The sequence below is a fragment of the Schistocerca americana genome, chromosome 5, assembly GCF_021461395.2.
Source record: "Schistocerca americana isolate TAMUIC-IGC-003095 chromosome 5, iqSchAmer2.1, whole genome shotgun sequence".
NCBI lineage: Eukaryota > Metazoa > Arthropoda > Insecta > Orthoptera > Acrididae > Schistocerca > Schistocerca americana.
The window spans coordinates 665,622,783-665,640,400 of NC_060123.1; the positions used below are offsets into that span (position 1 = coordinate 665,622,783).

The 17,618-nt window shown below is 42.5% G+C and overlaps 1 protein-coding gene across 1 annotated transcript in view; it reads right to left on the bottom strand.

Annotated features, from left to right (window-relative positions):
* Positions 1-8,836: 8,836 nt before the first annotated feature.
* LOC124616621 (putative ankyrin repeat protein RF_0381) overlaps positions 8,837-17,618 on the bottom strand; it is a 30,510-nt gene continuing 21,728 nt past the window's right edge. The window contains exon 2 of the mRNA XM_047144945.1: positions 8,837-9,791. Coding sequence (XP_047000901.1) covers positions 8,837-9,791 — 955 coding nt within the window. The remainder of the gene's footprint in view (positions 9,792-17,618) is intronic.

Consider the following 17,618-nt stretch of genomic DNA (forward strand, 5'->3'; position numbering starts at 1 on the left):
TAGGAAAACGAGGTTCAGTAGACGTGTTCTTTGAAATTCCCTATCCCCTATATGTATTGTTTTTTCATTTAAAGTTGTAGATTGTGTGTCCAAAATGTTCATAGTTGCTTGTGAGAGATTTTTTGGCCACAAACAACACGACAACCATGCCTCAGCCACCATATTCACCAAATTTCTGCTTCTGTGACTTTTTCCTCATCCCAAAACTGAAGAGACCTATGAAAGGACGAAGATTTTCAACGATCGAGGACATAAAAACTTCATCGCTGGAAGTTCTCAACGCTGTACCAAAAAGTGCTTATGAGAAATGTTTTGAGGATTGGAAGAAGCGTTGGCAAAAGTGTATTGTATCTGAGGGAGATTACTTAGAAGGGGACAACATGAATATTGATGAATAAATAAATATTTTTTCATAAAAATATATAGTCATCTTACTTTTTGAACAGATCTCGTATATATCTGCGTTCAAATCTACTGTTAGCAATTGACGCTGCAAATGCAGCACTGTTAGCAACTGACGCTGCAAATGCAGCAACTAAGTTAGGTGTTACTCTTACTACTTGATACTAGATGTAGAATAATTATATTTCGGAATTCTGTGTTCGTGAATGGCATCTCTTTCTCGCTCCTCTATCTGCTGAAGAACTACACAACGTGCAAAGGAAGACATAACAGAATGACGCTGTGATTTTCTAGAGTAAGCACTTCGAAGCTGTGAAATCAGTGATGGAGAACATTTTCTCCCGACCCTGCAATGTCTGTGAGTGAATCCTTGTCAGTATTCGCCAGTTCTAAAGTGCTCAGTCCCTTCAGCCGACTTCCTGGCGGTATCAATAAACTGCAGAGTTCAAAAAAGCCTCTCCAAGAGGCTGTGGCAATAATGGAAGCTGCAGTTCGAAAGTTCAGTGTTTTACCAGGTGAAGTTGGTGGTGTAGTTTCCAGTAAACTGCAGTCTGTGCTACATAAGAACACTGAATATTCAAATCTAGTTATTTTGTCCCGCTTATTTAATGGTGAAATTGTAGAATCCCTGAAAATATTATTGCTAACACATTACCTCTGTATAAATATCCTCCATAGACATCTTGCCAAGTTGAGCGATCTCTCTCCATTCATAACTGTCAGAAGACTGTACATGGCAACACTCTCTCCATTCATAACTGTCAGAAGACTGTACATGGCAACAGAACACTTGAAAATGTACAAAGATATTTATGTGTTCAATAATTTGGTTTCATATTTATGTACAAATCTCTTAATTTCATGTTACATAAAATCTGGGCTCTGGCTGTCACATAGTGTTCCCCCCCCATGTGCCTTACAGTTCTTTGGTGAGTTCATGCACGGCGCCAACGGGACATGTTACGGCATTTCTTCCTTCCTGGGCTGCATTTCCTTCCTCATGCCCCTCCCTCCCTGACCTCACACCTTTCCTTCTGCCTCCTCCTCCGATGGTTCAGGTGGCTCTAAGCACTATGGGACTTTACATCTGAGGTCATCAGTCCCCTCGACTTAGAACTACTTAAACCTAACCAACCCAAGGACATCGCACACATCCATGCCTGAGGCAGGATTCGAACCTGCGACTGTAGCAGCAGCGGCTGCCCCCCCCCCCCTCCGCCCTCTCTAGGTGTTCTTATTTATATAGACCTTGCTGTCCACCTGGTTTCTTGAATTCCTTTTGGTTTTGTTTCCCTTCCCATTTCATTTCATCTTTCATTTTTGGTCCCCCTTTGGGGTTTGGCTCCACTTCTAAAGTTCCTCTCCATAATGTGTGCCATTTCTTGAAGAACTCTCTTACTAGCATCTACAGCATCGATTCCTCTCCCTCCTCCTACTACTCCTCTTCCTACCTCACCATAGCACCCCCACCCCACTAGGTCACCAGCACATGTAGCCACTCTGTGTGGTGAGGCTGTTATGTATCCATGACAGCACAGTGATCACACTCTGGTACTTGAGCTGTTACCTCCCCATGTATACGTAGGAGTGGTTGCTTGTCATTTTGGAGCATCAGAACTCTCAGCATTGGCCACTGTGCCAGAGGGGCCTTGCTGCAGCTGGGTGGGGCCCATAGGGAGAGCGTGTGCGTGTTGAACTCCAGAAAACTGGTTGCTCTTCTATGACTGTCTCTTCGGTTGGTAATGGATCATTTATTGCTGCTTAATAAGACCCTGTTTCCTTCCCTTCCCTAACTACACTATAGGAGGAGGCCCAGGCTTGCTGGTTTGGGGTGAAAAATTCTGACCTGCACTGGGATTGATGGGAATGCGTTCACTGCCATCAAGTCATTATTTTTTGTGGCAAATATAGAAGACACATTTGGCGAAGTAGAGTCTGTCAGTAAGATGCAGTCGCATTTGCTGTTGATCAGAACTTCTGACACCCAATCTGCAGCCCTTCATGCTTGTAACCATCTTGGCAACAACCTGGTGGCCATTACTCCAACATTTCAATATGGTTCAAGCAATCATTTTTCGTAGTCTTTCAAACTGATGAGGAACTCTGGGCCAGTCTAGAACTACAGGGCATTCATTTTCTTCAGTGTGTTCAGAAAGGACAATTGCACTGATACCGGCATTTTTATTCTGACATTTTAGGAAGATACCGAACCAGAGGTCAAGGGTGTGGGGTGAAGCTGAATGTCCTTGCACTGTATGGTGGACCTTCTGTGCAATGAATGTTACATCCACCCCATCAGGAGAGCCCCTGTGATCTGCTCCCCGTATATGTTGTCATGACTGTCATTATCCATGCTTGCCAGGTTGCCCAATTTACAAGAAAGAAGATACAGAAGTATAAGTCCCTTGATCATTTATCCCACAATGAGGCTCGTCAGAATATGGCTGACTTGGGCCTGTCAATGAATCTAACTGTGCCTCTGTTCCGCCCTTACCCCTTCCTTCCTACCCTAGTCCTATCAACCTCTTCACCTCCTCTGCAATTCCCAGGCCCTCCCCTCTGCATGCCGCTCCACCTCGCCCTGCTGGGTAAGTGTCCCCTTCTTTGTCACCCACCATTGAAGGGTCTCACTCCTGGGACTCCTCCCCTGGTGCTTGCAGGTCAGAGGCCTGTTGCCACAAATTGGTCACAGAACATACTGTCCATGAGCCCTGAGGTCACACACTGATATCCAGATGTTGCATAATCCTACTCTCCCTCCATGCCCTGCCCTCCTTGACCTATGAAAGAGAAGAAGAAATGTCTGATATTTATGGATGTCACCCAATCTTCGTTGATGATGCATGGTGACCCGGTGGCTCCAGCCTGTTTGCCTTGCATAATCAATGACACTGTAATGGATACTATCGTCACGCCGGCCGCGGTGGTCTCGCGGTTCTAGGCGCGCAGTCCGGAACCGTGCGACTGCTACGGTCGCAGGTTCGAATCCTGCCTCGGGCATGGATGTGTGTGATGTCCTTAGGTTAGTTAGGTTTAAGTAGTTCTAAGTTCTAGGGGACTGATGACCACAGCAGTTGAGTCCCATAGTGTTCAGAGCCATTTGAACCATTTTTTACTATCGTCCTCGGCAGCTTGTGCCATTCTCCAGGAATCTCTTTTAACTGATGCTTACCCTTCGTGGGTTCTGTCGGAACCTGGTTGGCCATATGAGGGCTTCCGGTGGGCTTGGGAATGCTTTGTCTCCTCCCAAGGTTCTTCTGCCCCTTTGTCATGGATGTGGACGACACTCCTCACCCTCCAAGATTGTCTGCAGCAGTCTTCTATTCTGGATCTTGCCCTTCCAGGTAGCCTTTGTATGGATTCATCAGCTGTTCCAGAATACTTCGTGAATACCTCGTTCCGAAGCGTTTTCCCCCTCTCAGTGGAGAGACAGTATTGTAGTTCCTATCCTTAAGCCCAGCAAGGATCTGTTGTCTCTCGATAGTTACCGGCCCAACAGTCTGACCAATGTCCATTGCAAGAAGATTGAACAGATGGCAGCTTGTTGGCTCAGTTGGGTCCTCAAATCTCAAGACCTTTCATCTCCTTCCAGTGCAGCTTTTGGGAGGGATGGTTTCCGATCGGTCATATGCAACCAAGTAAGATTGTTGTCAAAATGAAAACCCAAGAAATGGCACTGGGGAACCAAGGTCAGGACTGTAGTATGGCAACAGAAATCTATCGACCTAGATTTAGGGATAGAATTGAAAATTGTGCGAGTGTGCCCACATGCAAGCGCTCCAGATGACATCCTGTAGCTATCATTCTGCAGAGCCCTCCAAGTGGGATCTAGCGCAAATACAGAAATCATCCACATAATACAGCAGGGGTGACCAATGTCTGGTGGAGGCTGCAAGTCCATTAATAGTGATGAGAAAAAGGGCGCTTAATGTGGAGCGCCATTCTGGGTCTGTGGAGAGCTGAGAATGGTGTCAGATTTAAATCTGAAGTTTGGCAGGCCTTTCCTCAGTGCTGCCATCTTGTTGCAGTATTCTTCGATCTTTGTAAGGCCTATGGGAGTCCTCACATGCTCACTTATCCTCCATGACTGGGGTCTTTGGGGCCACCTCCCGATTTTATTTGCAAGTTCCTGCCACACCGGTTGTTAAGCCACATGTGGGGTGGTTACTGCAGAATTGATGGCCATCTGCCGTATTAAACAGTCCTCCCTCATCCGAGTTTTGTTATGTACAGACTCAAAGAGTGGCCTTCAGGTTGACGCTTGGGGTTTCTCCAGCCACCCCTTTGTCCCTGCTAGCTGTGGCCTCGCCGACCTCGGTAGTGCTGCTTGTTTGGTTGATTTACTTTCGGTTCCTGGCCACATGGGTAAGTTTGGGGGTCACGGAATGGTGTAGAGATCGGGAAGGGTTCGTAGTAGTGCTGGTGCCGCAACATACATAACGTTTCTCATGCGCCCACGCTCTCGCCATTGCCCCCACCAATTATTTCCTCTTCCTGCTAGCACAATGTTTCACCATTTTCCCCACCCCCTCCAATTATTTCCTCTTCCTGTTAGCACAATGTTTCTTTCACCTGTTTGCTTGTGCCGGCCGGGGTGGCCCAGCGGTTCTAGGCGCTAGTCTGGAACCGCGCGACCGCTACGATCGCAGGTTCGAATCCTGCCTCGGGCATGGATGTGTGTGATGTCGTTAGGTTAGTTAGGTTTAAGTAGCTCTGAGATCTAGGGGACTGATGACCTCAGAAGATAAGTCCCATAGTGCTCAGAGCCATTTGTTTGCCTGTTTTCCTTTCCTCCTCTTGAATGGACTGCGCAGTTTCTATCTTGGTTTCTGCCACCTTAGATCATGGGACCGATAAACTCGCTATATGGTCCCTTCCCTCAAATCATCTAACCAACCAACCAGCCATCACATTCCTATAATAAATTAAGCAATACTTACATCTGAACAGCTGGTCATACCTCTTTGCTAGGCAGAAGGCGTCAAAAGTGCACACCACAGCACAACAGAGTAAGCATTACCAGGCTTCAGTGACATCCATGCAACTCATAGTTGAAATTCAATCACAAGCCTCCACACAGCTCAGCTCAGCACAGCACAGCCAGCTGCAAGCAGGCCAGGATGGCTGGCCATTGTATTGGATTGTGCGAGAGAATGGAGTCTGCAATGCTAAAATTTGACTACAGGCGGTCACACAGCACCGTACTGAGGGTGAACAGCAAGTGAGGCGCTACACCAGCCAAGTGTAACGTAAGTACATGCCTCTGCTAAAAAAAAAAGTACCGAGCCTTTTACACAGCTTTTAGGAGTACACAAATTTTCAATTTACCAGAACAAAAAAATCCTTGAGCTTACCTGGTTTTCCGAGACACCGGACACACTGAATTAATATCCATTAAACTGATCCCAGAATTCTGAGGAAATGCTCTTTCATTTACCTTCAGACTTTCTACTAACAGATGTGTCATTAGAAGGAATAAGTCCCTCTCACTTTCGCCTGATATCCAACAGAAAGATACAAACCGTTTGCCTACCAAGTCTCTGATATAAACAGTGAGGTATATCAATGTCCACTAAATTGAGGACCAAAGTAGGTTTTAGGTCAAACCTTCCATATTCACGAGAGTACAAGCATAATGCCTTTGGGATACAAGCTATGCAGAAAATTTTCTCCTTGTCCAGGTAACAATAGTACATGGCAATTTTGGCATGGCGTGTTCTCTTCAGTATAAAGAACTGAAAATTAATATAGCAATTTGTTATAAATGACTGTAGCTATTCACTGCCTAGGAATACATTGAAAAGAATAAGAGAATGTTAAAAATTTCGATTGTTGAGGAAGTACAGTGAGTCAGACACTGGTGCATGCTAAAGCAATGCCAGAAGCCATGTGAGAACTCATTTGCTGCATGTCTCACTGTAAGTTGTCGGCATCCTTCCACAGAAGTGGTTAGGTAAACTGGCACAAATTCGAATATGGGGTACAGAAAAGACTGACACACAAAAGTTAATTTGTGCTGGGCGATGACAGTAGAAAAGTTGTATTGTCCATTTGGGCTAAGTGTTTCGACGAACATATACCTGGACGTGCTTGAGCAACAGCCAATGCTAAAGCCTGATACACATAACGTTACATAATGTCACTCAGAGGGCACCCCCACATCGGGGTACATGGGTCTTCACATTTTCAAATCAATGTCATCCAAACCGATGGACGTGATGACATTGTGTTCTCTCTTGGTCATCTATAGATTTCTTTTTATGGGGCTATGTGCAAAACTCTTTGTAAGTGACTCCTTTACGAAAAAGAACCCCAAAACTCAATGTTCATTTCTAGTTTGGTCGTATTGACGACTCCACTCACACTTAAGAATTTACATCGTGAAACTGATTAGTGCTTTGATGTTGTCAATGCAATCAAGGGGAGACATTCATGACAACTACGAAGTATGAAAAAAAAATCGAACTTTCTTTTACAATCTCTGTAAGTCTTAATTATGTCGCTAAGTATTAAATAATTATGATCACCTGTAATCATTATGCTAATTTTGAATTGCTCTGTATAGTGTTTTGCAGAGTACAAATGCCTGAAATACAAAGCTGTAAAGCCTTGCACTCTTCAAATGTTTCACACGAGTCATACTTAGCTGAAGCATTTGTGAACAATCAATGGTCCTTTCTTACGGACATACCAACTATTCACTGCACATACGTCTGAGCTACTTACACTGAAAACACTTTTAATAACTTGAAACTGATATTCAGACTTAACGTTTTATGTCTTTATGTCAGAAAGAACGTCGTTTCATGTCTTTAAGAACATTAGTATACATAATAAATGTTACAGTACTAACATTTTAGATACTTAATGTCTAGAACTGCTGGTTAGTGTTGTGGAACAGCTTCCGTTTTCCGCGATTGTAGTAGTATTGTTAAGCTTAAACACTGGATCAAACTGTAAAACACACAGTGACAAAATCTTCAATTCATTTAATCAGCTTAACGATCACTGACTCATCACACACTACACTATTCATTACAAATATTTATTTAATCTGCAAGCAAAAGTTGGGAATATTTTACTGCCTTCATCTTCCTATCTTCACTACTGTCACAAGGGTAATATTCTGTCATATGTGTATCAGATTCAAATTGTATTTTAGTGATATCTGTTCGCTATTTCAAGTGTGTTATTCTTTATTTCCTGTTAAGCATTTTGAGTGCGTGTTTTATTCTAAATTGGTCATGGATTCGCTATTTCACAATTCTGGAGCTAAATTTCATAATTTATGTTGCTCTGCTGTGAGATAATGCTGACTGTTTGTCTGTAGTAATCCCATTTGAAGATTTTGAGTGTCAGTCAAAAACTTCTAATATTAATTTTGGTAAGTTAAAAAGTTTATCACATGAGTAGACAATTTCTGAATTCTACAAGCTCCCTTACCCTTTATGAACTTTTTTGTGTAGATTGAAATATTTCAGATGAAGTGTTAACAAAGTGACCTGAATACCTAATCAAATTCCTAATACTCAATTACCAATTGTATAGCTCATCTGGCGATAGTCCAGGAGACATAAGGCCAAACAAGGAGAGCTATCTGGAGCAACACCTGTCGAGTTCGTGCATACCATTTGTGGAAGTTCTGCTGGTATGGCGCCTAGCTGAACTGCAGGCACTCATCAGCATCAGAAAGAACATGCGACAAAAGAGAAAGAAAAATGATGGCTGAATGTCTTTTGCACAGTTATGATGGGGCGCATTCAGACAGTCGTTTGTGAGCAAATTAACATTACTGATGGTTGATAGCCCCGCATATTGCTGGGTCTTTCCATTTGCTGCTCTGGCATTTTGCACTCCTCGAGCTGTGCCTGGTTGCCAATATGCATTACACAATACCTATCTTTTTACTTACAATGTTATTGGATTTGAAGTAAACAGAGTGTATGATAACATATTATGAAACACTTTCTGCCATTAATTCTGTTTCTAATCAAGCTAAAGGTAGGTTCCTATCACAGAATGAACATGAGAAAGAAGAGGGTAAGGTGCAACGTAAGTTTCGGACGGCACCAAATAAGCTGGTACAAACTGTTTTTCAGCAATCACATATTATAGGGATACGATGTTTATTAGCAACAAGGTGCGAGTGCTGGTTGATTCATATGGACTACTGAAAAATTAGTGGTAGAAATAGTTTCAGAATACTACTAAAGAAGGTGCCCCTTGAGGCTTACATTATAATCTAGGTTCTTGCTTCTTTCACTACAGTGTTTTTAGACTAATTATATGAGGCAAGTATGAATAAATACAAAAGAGTGACTAATGAATAAATACAAAACCGAGTGACTATAATATTATTTTCTTTGAACGTGTTTTATTTAAAAATGCAAAAAAAGAAGTAGAGAAGTTCACAAATGTTGTTGGGCTGGAAGATTTATTTCAGGATCTGCACCTGCAGCCGGAAGTTTCGCTGTGTGGCAGCTTCTAGAGGTGTCCTCCCCTTGTCATCACTGATCCCCTCACTCGCACCAGCCTCCAACAGCATCGCTGCCATCTCTTTATTGGTACGGTATACTGCATGGTGCAGCGGCGTTCGCCCCATCCGACCTTTGGCATTAGGGTTAGCAAAGAATGCCAGCAACAGCCGCATTACAGCCAAATGACTCCTCTCTGCCGCCAAGTGCAGAGGCGTATTGCGCAGATTATTTTTCGCGCCAACGTCTGCCCCCCTCTCCAACAGACATCTCACCATCTCCAGGTTCCCTGCGAGTGCAGCATAGTGCAATGCTGTGCACTTCCTCTTATCTGCCACCTTCACATTTGCCCCCGCCTCTACAAGCACCAACCCCAAATCAGTGTGGCCCTGCAGTACTGCTTTGTGCAGCGCCGTTCTCCCTTCTATACACTTAGTATTGAGGTCGGCAGAAGATTGCGCCAACAGCTGCACCACTGCCATGTGGCCTCTCTCTGTAGCCAAATGCAGCGGTGTGAGATGCCAACTGTTCCTGGGTCCCACCTGTGCCCCACTGTCCAGCAAACACTTCACTGCCTCCAGGTCTCCATTTTGTGCTGCCCAGTGCAAAGGTGTCCGCTGGTTGCGATCCCTAGCGCCCACCTTCGCCCCATTGGCCAGCAGACACCTCATTATATCCAAGCGTCCATCGTACGCTGCCATGCGCAGAGGCGACACGTGTGTGTCGTCATTAGCGCCTGCATTTGCCGCACTGTCCAGCAAACACCTCACTGCCTCCAGGTATTCACTTTGTACTGCCAAGTGCAGAGGCGTCCTCCGATCGGCGTCCTTGGCATCCACCTCTGCCCCATTGGCTAGCAAGAACCTTACTGCCTCTAGGTGTCCACTGAGCACTGCCCAGTGCAGCGCGGTCATCCTGTAACATTTATACTTCATTCAGTAAATGGTAAAAAGAGTTTATGAACTTTTTTCGATGGTGAATTGTTGCTCAGTGTGGTGGCGCACAAGCCAAGCAGTAGTTTGTAGGATGACCAAATAACGACATGTTTCAGAGAACCTGCTGACTGTTGAAAACAGTGTGGTGTCCGTTCTGAATATCTGAAACTAATAGGTCTTAGATATTAAAACGGAACAAGAGCAAGTAAATTAGACAGAAACAGTAAGTATACGTAAATCATATGTATATAAGGAAAGATACAAGTCCTTAGAAAAATGCCAGCTTTTCAGCTGTTTGGAGGTCAGTTACATAAGGTGAAGAAAATTGCCAATAGCTGGCCTCTATCGTAGGAAGGCAGGCAAAGGGCCCAAGGAGACATCAGAAGTGGGGGAACTGTAGTGGTTGGCAGATACGTTAGACTATGAGTGTGAATGTATTGGTGTCATAGTATAAACTTTTACAAATTTAACACTTTTGTGCTTTGGGTGTGAGTGTGACAGCATAGTTGTGTAAACTTTCAAAAACTGATTAAAAACACGGATAATGAAGAATGTTGAACAGAAGGTAAGTCGAATGTGAACATGATAACATTTGAGGGTGAATGTCGTAACATTAAAGTATAACAACATCTAGTCAGGACTACGGGAGCAATACCTAAAAGTCTTGTCTTTTCATGTGCTGAAAGCTGATTCCAAGTTTAAATGTGGAACATTCACACTAAGAACAGCGTTAATGTGCTTCTTACGAAATACTGTGAACTGAATATTTGAGATAGCCTGGACCCTATAATGTGCGAAGCACCTCTGACATCTCATTCAATATCAATTTTTTATTGTATCCTTGGTGAATCATCCAAACAAGATACCACAGCGGTTGACTGGACATCGAATGCATTTCTGAGTAATTACAAGCAGTACTACCGATCCACTCATGGGTATACAAATTAGTTTGCTGCCTCCAAACTGATCCTAAAGCGTCTTCTCGTCATGCAGAACAAATGGTTATCGAAAGGTAGGGAACCCGTCAACGCCTCTGCTGCCGAGTGGATTGGGTCACCAACATTACTAAGAAGTGAGTAATATCCATCACAATGGAAAGAAACATGCTAGTGCCCAGTGAGAGAATCCTTAGCGCATAAGTTTATCCAGGTAGTACACAGTAACTGACTTAAAATTTGAAGAATTGAAGGATATACAAATAGTTTTGCCTAAAGAAAACCCTCGGCTATTCTTTTGTGGGTCTAAATAACTAGAATAACTACTTCTTTTTGTAGTTTAATAGTCAGATTATTATATATTCATATGCATCTGTGTTGTTCCAGACTTTTTCATCTCTGCAGATTTTCTTTCGGTTTTGCTACTGCCCCAATGAATTCGAGCAGTTAGGAGTACATGATGAAAGCACCGTTCTCAGAATTATGAATGTAATTACTTTCGATGTTGAAACAAATACTGGGTAATTGCTCTTGCCAACTATGTGAGGGGCAGAGTTTTAACAGGAAACATGGAGTGAAAGTAGAGGCCATTTTCTGTACAAACTAAAAAAGCAGTGGTGTGAGGAAGGAGCCAAGAAGTCATAAAATTCCAGAAACTCAAGCAGCATGCAGTTGTCAGGCAGAAAGGGAATCTATAAACACTGGTGGCCTTGTTGTAGCTAAAGCTGTGGGTGTATATGGCACAAACTATGTCATACATAAATGCTAATATGAATAATCATTTGAATCCAAATCGATTACAGAATCGAGTGTTCGTACCATTCGCCACTAGGATCTCTACATGCCTATAACTACATATGTGATCTGTTGTGCACCAAGCAAGATGTACACAACAAATACAGGGTGATTCAAAAAGAATACCACAACTTTAGGAATTTAAAACTCTGCAAGTACATTTGTTCGCCATTTCAGCCAATAAAGTTTTTGGTCCCTTTTTCTTCGAAGGTGCTACTGTAACTGGACTACAGTATCTGGAGATGTTAGAGAATTGGCTGTTCCCTCAGCTCGAACAAGAAGCACAACAATTCATATTTCAGCAGGATGTAGCGGCACCACATTGGCACTTATCTGTCCGTAACTACCTGAACGTCAACTACCCGAGGCGATGGATCGGCCGCCAGGCAGCCCGTGACAGAGCACTTCATCACTGGCCTCCAAGAAGCCCTGATCTTACCCCCTGCGATTTTTTCTTATGGCAAATTGCCATTCATCAAATTGTGCCCAAGTCATGTACCAACTCGTATCATACTTAATAAATGTTATTCGTTATTTCTTATTGTCTTGCCACATCGTTACGGCGCCACCCTATCAAACAAGTGTTTATTTGCAAGCGTGCAAATCAGCCACCACCAAGGAACCATAGCCGGGAAACAGCTTTATGCTACAGTGAATTTTTGAGCTGAATTAATAGTAGCATTCAGTTACTATATTCGCAACACGATCTAAGTGGGAAAAGTGATGGGCATCTTGGATGAAAAACAATGAAATTAATCAACACTGAAACCCGATGTTCCCTGGAAGAGCACCTGGAATCGCTGTTACAATCCTGCTCCTGCCCGTCCACCCCACTGCCCGAAGCGTCTGCAGCTCCTGCACTTGACATTCCTTAGCACTGGCCGCCTGGAGTACCCTCCTATCCTACTCCTCTCTAAACACTGAAGGCCCTGTACTTCCCGCCAAATGTGCACTTCATCAGTTTGTGCCTTCCTACAATGAATAACATGCATCACCTCGTCAGCAGATGCACCGGTAACTGGCACAGTCTACAGTCATATTGAGCTGGAAGTGGAGCACGCTATGGGTGTTCGATATTCATCGATGTTAGGTAAACATCTATGTTTTTACAACGACTCTAAGTCCTCTAAAACATCGACACATCGGTGGATTGAGAATAATATCGGAACATCGATATTTCCATACTCAAGTCGTTGATCTTTTGTATTGCATTCTATTTCTTTCTTCGGTAAACTCATTCTTTTGAGCCTGTCAAACATTTTACCATAAATTTACAAACTTCGTCCTTTCTTTTTTAGGTTATTTTGTGAAGAAACTGCCTGAATTGCCTGAGAATAAGTAATTGCTTGTTTTGCATTAAAGAAAAGGCATCTTTTTTCGGTGTCGGCAGCTCTGGTTGAAGATAAATTGAATGCTAAACGTCTTTTGCATCGAATGGTGATGAAATATTGTCTAAAACAGGTTCTTATTTGTTTTATGAGATGGTGTAAAATTACAGCTAATGATTTATTTTTAATATACATGCTTTTAAGATACCGCCATGGAGTAAAAACTGGAAATATTTCAAAGAAGTAAATAATGCTACCGCCAAATGTTGTTCTTATAGAAAAATATTAATTACTTCTGGTAAAATTGCTAATTAGAAATGTCATATGGATGAAACATACCCAAATTTATTATCTAATAACATCCAAAGTGCTCTCACGTTCAGGGAAAAAAAATCGAACACCTAGAATGACTAGAGGTAGGACGTTCATATTCACAGGACGTGTACACTGTTATGTTCTGCAGAAAGGCCGGCCGGCATGTTCAAGGTCAACATTATACCACGGCGGCGAAACACCCCTACAGGTGAAGTGTGTCTTGTGGCTCTCGTTACTATAATCAGAAGGCAATGGATCAGCGTGACTTGAGCAGACGTACTGGATGCCTCTCAGACATATGCACGAAACGTACCGTCACATCAGTGAGTTTCGAAGAGGGCGCATCATTGACATGAGAGAATGTGATGCATCCGTTTAAGAAATTACTTCTCATGTGGGATGAAGTCTTTCAGCTGTGCAACAGTTGCGTAGGCTGTAGAACATGATGAGCTATGTCAGGTTGCACCATCCGGACCATCCCCGAGAAAACCGACACTTAATCCAAAAACCATTGCAGGAGAGATCTATATCCCCTCAGCTCTGGCGCAACAGTGGAACACGTAGTACACTATGAGGCTGATAGTCTGTATCCGGTTATTACGGCATGGGTTATGTGCACTTCGCCCACCTACCTTTGACGAATGTGCAGAAACGTGATAGACGGCAATGATTTAAGGAGTGACGTCACTGGGGACAGGAATGACATCAGATAGTGTTTACAGACGGATCCTGGTTCTAGTAGTTTGAAAATGATGGCCGCATTTCAGTTAGCTGCATGGAGAGCGGCATCAAAGTGACTGCATTCATACACAAGACATACAGCAGCAACTGAAGGCCTTATGGTATGGGGTGTTACTGGGTAAGCCACAAATCACAGTTGGTGTGATGTCCTGTGACCCATAGGCATAACCATTCTGCACAACACCCAGACGCCATATTTCAGCAAGGCAATGTAGAACCACGTGCTAATGCACGGACACTTGCCTTCTTTATGTCACTTGATGTCAGCCTTTTGCCCTTGCCCATCAGATCACCTGACTTGCCGCCAATCGAAAATGTGTGGAATACGATGAAATGGCGGGTGCAGCCCTCTGACCCAATATCAACTACCACTGACGAACTTTAGAACCAGGTGAATGCAGCATTCATTCCTATACCACAGGACACAATGTGCTCCATATACACATCGAAGCCATCACGTATGAAACAAGTTATCAGGACATATGGCGGATCCTGTGCCTATGCGGCAACAGGACACATGCTGAAATGCTAATCGTTTCTGCAGAACATACTAATGTATGTGACCCATGAATGTGAAGTCCTATAGGTGAACATGAGCATACCAGCCCTACTCCACCATCAACACCTACTATTCGAGAACTTAGTGCTGTGCCTTCAACATGTGCTGCTAATGTAATATCACAAATAACTGAATCAGGGAGAGTTGGGATTCAGGAAGAAGTGACAACCCTACGCTGTAGTTTTCGAACCATATCTGCGTGTGCTTGTATGGGACCAAAAGGAGTTTCGTTGACAACTAGTATTTTATATAAGATTTATATGGATTCCCAACCGTTTCAAATTATAAGACAACGAAGGTTATCTGAATTTGATGGAAGTCGCTAGCCCATTATACAAGGTGCCTTCATAATTTACTATGAAAGGAATGTTAGAAACCAAGTACTGCGTTATTAGAGAGCACTGTGAAGAGAAACTTCAGAAAGTGAGTACTTTTGAGTTTACAATAGGCATTTAGACAGACATGATGCAAACAAGAAGTTTGTTGTGACTAGGCTGGGTTTTTTATGAGAAACGTTACGAGTTTACAATTTAACTCAATCCGATATTGCAGAATACACAGCAAATACGTTATTGAACATCTGTGAGGAGTGGGATACTGGAATCAATAAAATTCAGGCAGCTGTCACTGATGCTGGCACCAACATCCTAAAGGCCGTAGATACTGCTTTTGGTAGAAATCGTCATATACACTGGTCAGGCAACATGTTGGATTTGGTGACACAAAACTCAGTTGAAAAATCACGTTATCTGCCTGACTTAATAGCAGCAGTTAAAAGAATAGTAACATGATTCAAACAATGTGTTACTGCTAGTGATGAATTAAGTAAGAATCCGATCTGAAGTCGATTCACGATGTTTCCACAAGTTGGAATTCAGTATTTCTTTTGATTAAAGATCTTTAAAGCTGCACCCTGGAATCAATAAAATTATTAACTGCCACACTAGTGCACCAGAAATGTTCAATGCAAAACAAGTAATTGATTTAATTGAAGTCTGCAATATATTACGAGCAATTGAGATGACGAGTTGGACAGTCTGTGGTGGAAAATTTTTAACTTGTCGTAAAACAATACCGCTTACCAGATTACTTACTACAAAAGTAACTAGCTTCCAACCAGAACAATAAGAATTTAAAAAGTATCATAATTGCAGAAATTAAAAAAAAAGATTACCACATATTGAAAATGTTAATAACCTTGCTGTCACCACTCTCTTTGATCCTCGATTCAGGAATATGCATTTTCAAGACTCGCTAGCCTGTTCAAGAGCCTTGAAGAGTCTCGAGTGACAAGGAGATTATTTCATAAATTGAGGTGCATGAACAAAGTGAAAATGAACGAAGAGGATGCCACAGATACATGGAGTAATCGCTACAAACTTGTTATTGAGAAGAATAATGCTTTGGTTGAACAACGTGACACCAATATGCCAATGGACCTAAGGTATTTCCATAACACATCTTTACATAAGAATCCTGAAGCTGACTTAAAACAAGATCCATTAATTTTATGGCAAGTCCGAGGATCCATCTATCCAAAGCTGAAGGAAGTACCTATTAAACATATATGCTCCGCATTGACTTCGACAACTTTGGAAAGCCTTTTTTCAAAAACTGGACAACAGACTTAAAGGAGAACTTCTCTCCAAAAGTTACTTTTTTTGAAGTGTGTACCCATAAAATACTGGGAACGTTAGTTTTTATCTAGTTTTTATAATGAAAACATTTAATAAATAAAATAATGGATTGCTTATTTTGGCACCCACAACATCCACGTTCATGGGCATCGATGTTTTCCTTACGTATGTCATACATCAATATTTATTAACTGATGTTAACATCAATGTTTTCCTAATATGGATCGCACCTAGGGCACACCTCAACGCTGCAGTGCGTGCTAAGTCACAAGACTATTAAACCTGGTTTGAATTTCGTCAGGAGGGGCTGAGTTGAAATCAAATGACAAGCTTGACTTATAGTCATTAGGGTCGGGGACGATCGCTGGGCTTGTCATGGCTGAGTTAGGTGTATACCACACTACTAGCAAATCTGTTTTCATTTCTATGCCAAACTCCTAGTGTAGTTGAACCCAAAGTTCTAGGAAACCATGGTTTTCATGGAGTTTTGTTACGAAACCATGGTTTTCATGGAGTTTCGTTGAAGACGCCACACATACACATCGCGTAGGCGAATTTTTCTTACATTTATGTTGGTAACAGCTTCTAGTAGCACTCACAATACAAAGTTTAGAGAAGGAGCACACTGAAAGGCCAAGCAGAAAAAAATGTAAACACAAATTAATGGTCAGGAGAAGTAATCAATAGAGTGCCAATGTGTTCAATAACCGTCCGTGCCATGGCAGTCAAGAACATTTACAAATGAAAAGGAGATTGTAAATTCATTTGGAAACTCTGTTGTTGTGAACTCTGGAGAAAAAAATTGAGACCAACCCGTGTGACAAATAATTACAGTTTTGATGGAAGAGCAATAAGGCTGCGCGCGTTCTATTGTGAATGGTTGAAGACTTCAAACCGATATTAGCAGACAGACGGGCATGTGATTTTGTTATATTAGTAATCCTGTGAAACCCTTCATCAACCGAGATACTGAAGCAAGTACGATTTTGTGTTCACCTCGAACGAGCGATAGGCAAGCCTGACGGAGCATGGGCGTAGTAACTGATCAGTGATAGGTAAGCCTGAGCGAGCGTGGGTGTAGTGACTGGTCAACGAAGTGACAGCAAAACATTAGTGTCCTGGACAGGGACCGTGAGCAGGCGTGCCAGCATTGACCAAGTATTTGCTGGGTCAGTGCATCGGGTGGCATTCCAAGAAGTTTGGCCTCAAAGCCTAGCTGGTAGTTAGTTGGCACTGGATGCTGCCTCAAACTGCCACCATTCGAGTATCCCATCACTAAGTGTCGATACGTCTACCATTATAGATAACATATAACAGCCGGAAACACTATTCGACTCTGAAAAGGAAAATAGATAAATTGTTGAAAACAAGAGCGCTACTGATTGAATAATAAGTAACTGTATCATAACAAAAGTGAAGAGTGTATTCTAACATTTATTTAGAAAATAAGTAATGCTTATAGAAAAAAATCCATAGCTTTTTTCAGTATGTAATTTG